The sequence below is a fragment of the Ascaphus truei genome, chromosome 6 (assembly GCF_040206685.1).
Source record: "Ascaphus truei isolate aAscTru1 chromosome 6, aAscTru1.hap1, whole genome shotgun sequence".
Lineage (NCBI taxonomy): Eukaryota > Metazoa > Chordata > Amphibia > Anura > Ascaphidae > Ascaphus > Ascaphus truei.
The window spans coordinates 140,564,632-140,574,651 of NC_134488.1; the positions used below are offsets into that span (position 1 = coordinate 140,564,632).

The 10,020-nt window shown below is 52.2% G+C and overlaps 1 protein-coding gene across 1 annotated transcript; it reads right to left on the minus strand.

Moving 5' to 3' along the window:
- Nucleotides 1-340: 340 nt before the first annotated feature.
- LOC142498183 (fish-egg lectin-like) lies at nucleotides 341-8,980 on the minus strand. The gene is made up of 3 exons (XM_075606695.1): nucleotides 8,971-8,980; nucleotides 4,758-5,091; nucleotides 341-593 (listed from the first exon to the last, which is right to left on the minus strand). The coding sequence occupies exons 1-3, from the start codon at nucleotides 8,978-8,980 to the stop codon at nucleotides 446-448; spliced, it is 492 nt and encodes a 163-aa protein (XP_075462810.1). The 3' UTR covers nucleotides 341-445.
- Nucleotides 8,981-10,020: the final 1,040 nt, after the last annotated feature.

The following is a 10,020-nucleotide window of genomic DNA, read 5'->3' on the forward strand; positions in this document are numbered from 1 at the left end:
GTGTCTCTATACACCAGCACACGGGATAATGGTACTCTTACCATGTGTCTCTATACACCAGCACACGGGATAATGGTACTCTTACCATGTGTCTCTATACACCAGCACACGGGATAATGGTACTCTTACCATGTGTCTCTATACACCAGCACACGGGATAATGGTTTTCTTGCCATGTGTCCTTATACACCAGCACACGGGATAATGGTACTCTTACCATGTGTCCCTATACACCAACACACAGGATAATGACAATGTGTCCCTACAGATCATGTATTACATATGTTCTGGGTGAGGAGAGAGATTGCTGCTTTCACCATTAACACGTCACATATGAGGATGTTTTTAACCTTTTATTGTTTATTATAGCCATAGCTTTCCTCTGGTTCCATCAGGGAGACAGTAGGAGCGGGGGGAGGGATTAGACACAGAGGTGAGTGTCCATCTACTCAGGGACTTCACACTTAAAGATGTCCCCTCTCTCGGTGAGAAGCCACAGGGTCCCAGCATCAACGCTGACATGCTTAAAGCGGCTGCAGAGATCTAGGAGAGTCCATGAGGTCCCAATGGGCTTTTCAGCACTGATGCCCTCTCTGGAACAAAGATTGGGTGGTGATTAGCTGGGTTATTTGTACATTAATAGGGAGCAAGGGGCAATCACTGCGATTTGCACTCAGGAAATTTAAATATGACAAAAAATAAAACTTAACATTTCTTTAGTTACTATTAAAATAAACACGCAAATAAAAAAACAGCAACCAGACAAAATACAATATCTAAAACAGTCCGTGGCGTGTCGGAGTGCTGCGGCACGTGGCAAGCAGTATAGTGATACTGTGTGTGGTTGGAGGGAGGATATTAGGCGTAGGGCCATTGACGCAGTGGATTCCAGTTACTGACTTGAAGATAATGCAGGAGCGGGACGTGCACAGGTAATATAGGCAGAACACTGCTGCCTCTCTACCCTATTAGTACAGTAATAGTTAGTGAATACTGTGCTGTACTGTTTAACACAGAGGCTGGAAGCCTGCACGGGAATAGACCACACAGAGAGGATACTTACAGACCAATTATCATCATATCATCTCATTTCACCCCCCTCATCATCATGTCATTTCCCATCTTATATTCGGGGGCAGTACAAGGAGCTTTCAAAAGAACTATTCATCCCACGGGCAGTACAAAGGACTCGGGGCCATCCCTTAAGGTTGGAGGAAAGGCGATTTCACCAGCAACAAAGGAAAGGGTTCTTTACAGTAAGGGCAGTTACAGTGTGGGATTCATTACCCATGGAGACTGTGATGGCAGATACCATAGATTTGTTCAAAAAAATGTTGGTCATCTTTTTAGATGGGAAAGGTATACAGGGATATACCAAATAAGTATACAAGGGAAGGATGTTGATCCAGGGATTAATCCGATTGCCAATTCTTGGAGTCAGGAAGGAAATTATTTTCCCTTTATGAGATATCATTGGATGATATGTCACTGGGTTTTTTGTTTGCCTTCCTCTGGATCAATCATGCCGCCGCACTCGCGCATGCCGCCGCACTCGCGCATGCCTCCGCACTCGCGCATACCGCCGCACTCGTGCATGCCTCCGCACTCGCGCATGCCGCCGCACTCGCGCATACCGCCGCACTCGTGCATGCCTCCGCACTCGCGCATGCCGCCGCACTCGTGCATGCCGCCGCACTCGTGCATGCAGCCACACTTGTGCATGCCGCCGCACTCGTGCATGTCGCCGTACTCGTGCACGCCACCGCACTCGTGCACGTCGCCGCACTCGTGCATGTCGCCGCACTCGCGCATGCCGCCGCACTCACGCATGCCGCAGCACTCGCGCATGCCGTCGCACTCGCCGCGACACTCGTGCATGCCGCCGCACTTGTGCATGCCGCCGCACTCGTGCATGCCGCCGCACTCGTGCATGCCGCCGCACTCGCGCATGCCGTCGCACTCGCGCATGCCGTCGCACTCGCGCATGCCGCCGCACTCGCCGCGACACTCGCGCATGCCGCCGCACTCGCGCATGCCGCCGCACTCGCGCATGCCGCCGCACTCGCGCATGCCGCCGCACTCGTGCATGCCGCCGCACTCGTGCATGTCGCCGCACTCGCGCATGCCGCCGCACTTGCCGCCGCACTCGTGCATGCCGCCGCACTCGTGCATGCCGCCGCACTCGTGCATGTCGCCGCACTCGTGCATGCCGTCGCACTCGCGCATGCCGCCGCACTCGCGCATGCCGCCGCACTCGTGCATGCCGCCGCACTCGCGCATGCCGCCGCACTCGCGCATGCCGCCACACTCGTGCATGCCGCCGCACTCGTGCATGTCGCCGCGACACTTGCTTCCCATTTCCCATTACTGGCAAAGTACAATTCGCCACACTTTGGTTGCCAATTCGTCACAAGTGGCGAATGGCAACAGGGTTGCCCACCTCGGGTCTAAATAATTTATACCAATTGCTGCTCGCAATATAAGCTGCATAACAATTAGGACACTGTGCTGTACTGTTTAACACAGAGGCTGGAAGCCTGCACGGGAATAGACCACACAGACAGGATACTTACAGACCAATTATCATCATATCATCTCATTTCACCCCCCTCATCATCATGTCATTTCCCATGTTATATTCGGTGACAATACAATTAGCTTTCAAAAGAACTATTCATCCCACGGGCAGTACAAAGGACTCTGGGCCATCCCTTAAGTTTGGAGGAAAGGAAATTTCACCATCAACAAAGGAAAGGGTTATTTACAGTAAGGGCAGTTACAGTGTGGGATTCATTACCTTTGGAAACTGTGATGGCAGATACAATAGATTTGTTCAAAAAAAGGTTGGTCATCTTTTTAGATGGGAAAGGTATACAGGGATATACCAAATAAGTATACAAGGGAAGGATGTTGATCCAGGGATTAATCCGATTGCCAATTCTTGGAGTCAGGAAGGAATTTATTTTCCCCTTATGAGATATCATTGGATGATATAATAGTGGGGATTTTGTTTGCCTTCCTCTGGATCAATCATGCCGCCGCACTCGCGCATGCCGCCGCACTCGCGCATGCTGCCGCACTCGTGCATGTCGCCGCACTCATGCATGTCGCGCACTCGTGCATGCCGCCGCACTCGTGCATGCCTCCGCACTCGCACATGCCACAGCACTCGCGCGTGCCGCAGCACTCGCGCATGCCGCTGCACTCGCGCATGCCGCTGCACTCGCGCATGCCGCCGCACTCGCGCATGCCGCCGCACTCGCGCATGCCGCCGCACTCGTGCATGTCGCCACACTCGTGCACGCCGCCGCACTCGCGCATGCCGCCGCACTCGTGCATGTCGCCGCGACACTCGCTTCCATTTCCCATTACTGGCAAAGTACAATTCGCCACACTTTGGTTGCCAATTCGTCACAAGTGGCGAATGGCGACAGGGTTGCCCACCTCGGGTCTAAATAATTTATACCAATTGCTGCTCGCAATATAAGCTGCATAACCAATTAGGACACTGTGCTGGTTTAATTCTGCTTATCTAACACTATGTGGAGTAGCAGACGGTAGTGAGTTGACTATACTTCTCGTTTGCTGTTCCGGACAGAGGCAGTGATAACTCCTATGCAAACTCAAACCTGAACAGATTGTGTTACTATAGAACCTGAGGGAACCATACTGTACATCCGGCTCATTCGGAGCCTGCATACGTGTCTACACATAAGGACAACTATATCTGTACAGGATCCACTTTCATAAGAGCTAACACCTGAGCACTACCAGTGCACCAGACAGAATAGTGAGAAAGTGCAAGCACATACACAGTCTCCCTTTGCACAAACAGATACCCATAACAGACGCGTATACAGAGACCAAGGGAGAACCACATACGTGGCTCATTCATCGGTCTAAATACATACGTATCTGCACACTCCCGTCCTGATGGATCTGTAGACTGGTACTAACAGGTAGAAAGATCCCTATTCTGTGGGTTCTTATTCACCAGCCCCAAGTATATGAGTTACGGCTCAATGCATTAGTGTACGGTTAGAATCATTATCCGCTGAGTATTAGAGTAAACGTATACTTACCTGCAGAGTAAGGGTACATTGTTTTAATTTATGTCTTCAAGGCTTGTGTCCTCACATGGAGGACTATCTGTTTGTTTCCTCATGAAACCTTTATTTTATTTAGATTAGAATAAAGTTTATATTTTAATACAATAACTTCACACCGATCCTTCTGTGTCTGGGGTATTCACCCAGAGCTCCTGGGCCCAAGTGTCTCTCTAGTCATCACCATTTATGTACTGAGTGCTCCCATAGAGGGGTTCTTGTGCTCCTTGGTCACATTCATGGTCACCCCAGATTGTAGCATAGTATACCACGTCTGGTACTGAGCAGTAGCGAGGGATACCTTTCCCTCCCCCCTACCCTCCCCTTTGTTTGTTGCTCCAGAAATACTTAGCAGGAAAGGCGCCGCCAGTACTTTCTGCGCAGCAAACTGTGACGGGCGATGTTGGGGCTTCCTTATAGACCGCGTAATGCACAGGAGTTTAAGCACCATTTTGTTTCCCCGGGAGGGGACAGTATTGACTGCAACTTTCTTATAATTATCTCTGGAACCCATAATCTTCCCATAAATGTAAAATAAAAGCTATCAGGAGGGTCTGCTCCTTACAGGCGGGAGAGGACTTCTAACCAATGCAATGTGCCCAGGTATTCCTGGCAATAAAGACTCGTATACTACTGCCCCCAAACCGTTACCTCTTGTACACTTTGCCCTCTGCGTTCACACCGTACACTGATCCATCTGTGCCAACCTCCACCATGACCAGACTGCCCTTGATCTGCTGCCACTTGCTTCCCTGGCAGGCGTTGGGTTTCACATCGTAGCGGTAATAGATATTGTTGGCGCTGTTCACTCCCCAGCAGCCGCGAGGACCACAGCTGTAATATTTCAGACCTCCCTCTAACAAGGTAAAGAGGACCACAGAATCTGTGGAAAGAGTTGGCTCTTGGTTCAGGCAGTAAATAGAATCCAGACGGTTCACGCCAGCCAAGAACTTATCACCTCCAGCGTCCACCTGCTTCAGAAGACCTGCGGGGCAGAGAGAAGGGGCGGCTGTAAAACACACAATATATTCCAAAAATGACCTTTAATGGGGACTGATGGAGCAGCCTGCGGGTTAGAACTGGCCTTTGAGGTGGGTGCACATGGTTTAAATCCCCGTGGCAAACTCCATATAAAATAAATGACATAAATCACCTTATCTAGCCGTGCCTCAGGTACCAAAATTAGATTAAATGTCCCATGTTGCAGGGTACATGCAATCACACGCGGGGTTTCTGGATAAGGCTTATTTATTGAGCCTTAAAAATACAGCACACAAAAACAAAACAGCTCCTTTTCAGCATACAAAAAGCCAGACAGTTCATCAAACATGCATTTTGAAGTAAGACCTTATAGCAGTAATCTACTTCAGCATTTCAGTCCTATCTCTGGACCAGCCAGCCTCCATGTGTAAAGCCTGGGGGGTTTAAAACACCTTGATGAGGCAGCTGGGATCAGACTAACCAACTCAGCTGGAAGTTAACCTCCTCACTGCTGCACTACACATAAGTTTGCCAGGCATAGGGCAAACTTATTCACCCTGTCACAACCCACATGACAGGGACTCAGTGGGGCATAGGTGCTAAGATCATATTTGAATTTTTATTTTGGGTCAATGTAACAGGGGACTTATCCCTGTTCAAAAATATGACTCTAATCCAGCAGTGTGGGGGTTAATTGCTGGTAGACAATTAACCAACACCACCTGGCTGATTACAGGTGTCAGAAAAGCCTGCCTCTGAGACAGGAGAGGGAGATTCTTCCTGAGCTCCCACGTGAGCTGAGCTGACCCTGGAAGCAGAAAGAGCAGAATTCCTTAGTCTCACAATTGGGGGTGCTGAACCAAGGAAGGACAGATGTCTTGAGCTGCAAGCTATAGTGATGTAGTGAAAAACAGGTGCAAACAGATAAAAGGGGTGAACACTATTAATAAGTGAACAGGTATATGCTCTTATAATAAGTGAAACAAAGAAATAAATTAACATATATACAATTTCATCCCCTGCTCAGACCCACTGGGAGGGGTAGTCTTCACGCGTCCCCAAAGGTAACAGCAGTAGACACGAAATCCAGGGGGAGCATAGGGAAGAAACAAAAAATAAAACACAATCTAAGTGCAGCAGAATTACAATGGGAAAGATGCGTTTCCAAGAACTTGGCTCTATTGAAATGACTACTTACAAGATGTAAGAGTCAAAACAACAGGGTTGACTAACAGTCAGTGGTGGGTAGGTGGTGTAGTTGTCATCAAGGTGGTTCAGGTACTCAGGAGGGTATGGCCCAATTGCAAGAGAGAGAAAAAACTGGCATAGCGCAGATCAACCAAGGTATAACATTTTTTATCTAAGTAAAAAATACACTCACAATATATAAGACTAGCTGATATACCCGGGATTGCAGGGGCGGGAAGGGGGGGGTGCGTGAAGGGCGTGGTGGGAAGGGGGGGTGCATGAAGGGTGGGGTGGGAAGGGGGGTTGCGTGAGGGCGGGGTGGGTGTGTGAAGGGCGGGGGGTGGGTGCGTGAAGGGCGGGGAGGGGTGCGTGAAGGGCGGGGAGGGGTGGGTGCAGCATGAAGGGCGGGGAGGGGGGGTGGGTGCGGGGAAGGGGGGTGGGTGCGTGAAGGGCGGAGAGGGGGGGTGGGTGCGTGAAGGGAGGGGGGGTTGGTTGCGTGAAGGGTGGTGGAGGGGGGGGTTTGCGTGAAGGGTGGGGAGGGGGGGGGTGAGGGGTGAAGGGCGGGGAGGGGGGGGCGAGGGGTGAAGGGCGGGGAGGATGGGGGGTGAGTGAAGGGTGGGGAGGGGGGCGAGGGGTGAAGGGCGGGGAGGATGGGGGGGTGAGTAAAGGGCGGGGAGGGGGGTGGGTGAGTGAAGGGCAGGGAGGATGGGGGTTGAGTGAAGGGTGGGGAGGGGGGGTGAAGGGCGGGGAGGATGGGGGGTGAGTGAAGGGTGGGGAGAGGGGGCGAGGGGTGAAGGGCGGGGAGGATGGGGGGGTGAGTGAAGGGCGGGGAGGATGGGGGTTGAGTGAAGGGTGGGGAGGGGGGGCGAGGGGTGAAGGGCGGGGAGGATGGGGGGGTGAGTGAAGGGTGGGGAGGGGGGGCGAGGGGTGAAGGGCGGGGAGGATGGGGGGGTGAGTGAAGGGCGGGGAGGTGGGGGTGAGTGAAGGGCGGGGAGGGGGGGGCGGGTGAGTGAAGGGCAGGGAGGGGGGGTGAGTGAAGGGTGGGGAGGGGGGCGGGTGAGTGAAGGGTGGGGAGGGGGGGCGGGTGAGTGAAGGGCGGGGAGGGGGGGTGGGTGAGTGAAGGGCAGGGAGGGGGGTGAGTGAAGGGCGGGGAGGGGGGGGTGAGTGAAGGGTGGGGAGGGGGGTGAGTGAAGGGCGGGGAGGGGGGGTGAGTGAAGGGTGGGGAGGGGGGGCAGGTGAGTGAAGGGTGGTGAGGGGGGAGCGGGTGAGTGAAGGGCGGGGAGGGGGGCAGCTGAGTGAAGGGCGGGGAGGGGGGGACAGGTGAGTGAAGGGTGGGGAAGGGGGGCGGGTGAGTGAAGGGCGGGGAGGGGGGGCGGATGCGTGAAGGGCGGGGAGGGGGGGTGGGGGGTGAAGGGCGGGGAGGGGGGGTGGGGGGTGAAGGGCGGGGAGGGGGGGCGGGGGGTGAAGGGCAGGGAGGGGGGGCGGGGAGTGAAGGCAGGGAGGGGGGGCAGGGGTCAAGGGCGGGGAGGGGGGGGGCGAGGGATGAAGGGCGGGGAGGATGGGGGGGTGAGTGAAGGGCGGGGAGGGGGGGGGGCGAGGGGTGAAGGGTGGGGAGGATGGGGGGGTGAGTGAAGGGCGGGGAGGGGGGGGGCGAGGGGTGAAGGGCGGGGAGGATGGGGGGGGTGAGTGAAGGGCGGGGAGGGGGGGCGAGGGGTGAAGGGCAGGGAGGATGGGGGGGTGAGTGAAGGGCGGGGAGGGGGGGCGGGGAGGATGGGGGGTGAGTGAAGGGTGGGGAGGGAGGGCGAGGGGTGAAGGTCGGGGAGGATGGGGGGGTGAGTGAAGGGTGGGGAGGGGGGGCAGGTGAGTGAAGGGTGGGGAGGGGGGGCGGGTGAGTGAAGGGCGGGGAGGGGGGAGCGGGTGAGTGAAGGGCGGGGAGGGAGGTGAGTAACCTGGCGCGCGCCAGAGGGTGCCGGGCGCACGCCGAAGACACGGAGGAGCGCCCTCCGATCGGTGCTTTCTCCCTCCCGCTGCCGGGTCCGCCGGGTCCCCCGGAACCCCCTGCTGCCGTCCCCCACATCGCGGGACACCAGGGCTGCGCGTGCAGGGGGGGCAGGCACCCGATCACGCGTGACCGCGCGTCATCCGCCGAGTGAGTGCGGCTAGCATGCCGGGGCATCTCCAGGCTTGCGGAGCTAGCCGCACTCAAATAAAATGTGCCGCCTCTGCAGTCATTTCAATAGAGCCAAGTACTTGGAAACGCATCTTTCCCATTGTAATTCTGCTGCACTTAGATTGTGTTTTATGTTTTGTTTCTTCCCTATGCTCCCCCTGGATTTCGTGTCTACTTGAGCTGCAAGCTGACAACAAGACAAAAGGGGACAAGATTCTTAACTTGGATCCTGACATTGCCTAAGCACACAAGGGTGCGGACCCAAGAGAGCAGAGAAACCTCCCCTACAGCTACAAGAGACAGATAAGACTTTTCTTATGACTGTTATCTATATCTATATACATCTGTATGTCTCTATGATTTGGGCTGGTGAATCGCTGGGCTAACCACGCAGTTAAAGAGGGCTGGACTGCAAGTGTATATATACTCCAAAGTGGAGCAGATTTTGTTTGCGGATTTTCATATGTTTGCTGTGTTTAAAGCGACAGGCGCAATAAAGCGCCTTTAAAAGTCTCCATTGCGTACCTCTGCACATGTCCTCTTACAGTCAATTTCTGTGCTAATAAGTACTGTAATACAAACCTTCATAAAATGTGCGACCTTTGTGTGAAGGTTGTTATGTGACTTCATACGTATTATTGTTGCTATCATGTTTTTATAATGCGCCAGCATATTCAAGGGAGAGGAGAGTGACAGCACGCACTGTGTACTTTTTTCTGCATCATCACATAGTGAATTTCTTTTCTTTACGGATCATCAATTCATGTGCAGCAGCAACACCTTTATTTGACCCTTTGGCTAAGTACTTCCTATGGATATGTGACACAGTATCACCCCCTTATTATACAGTTTTTTAAACATTTTGCATTGGGTTCACAGACCTTCCAATCTTAATTTGTTTTTTTTTATGGTATATGTGTATGTTTTGTTTAATCATTGTTGTCTTACATCCACTGTCAGTGGCGTTTTTTGTTTTTTAGTACTATTCTCTTTATTGTTTGGTATATAGTATTTGTAGGTGTTTTCTGTATCAACTCTAATTACAGGTAAATTCTCCCATTTTTTACCTCCTCCCCAGGAATAGAAAGTTTGTCTCCCTTCAATATGTCATCCATTTTGACCTTTGACACTACTAGAAGGGGTATAGCAGATACCTTTTTGGGGGGACAACACTGAGCCAGTTCAACCAATACCTAATCTTGATTTAGATCAATTATGTCTACATTTAGAAAAGTTCATGTTGACTAAAACTAGGTTTTGGTGGGATAGATTCAGTTTAGAACAAGCGGTTATTGCCAAAAAAATTCAAAGGGGCCTTAGGTTATTGAAATTACTGACCTATGGTTTAGAAAATGAAGATTTTATTAAAAAATGGCACACCATTATGGATGATTGTTCTCTTTCTCTCATACAATTATTAATAGACGAACGCACCATTACAATTGATACATTGGCTGCACAAATTGCGGAGTTGAAGGAGAAAATCATCAGTGAGATGTCGGAGGATATACTCACTATATTTGTCAAAGATCTAAAAGATAAATTGGAAGGGTATGAGATTAGCCAAATCAATTT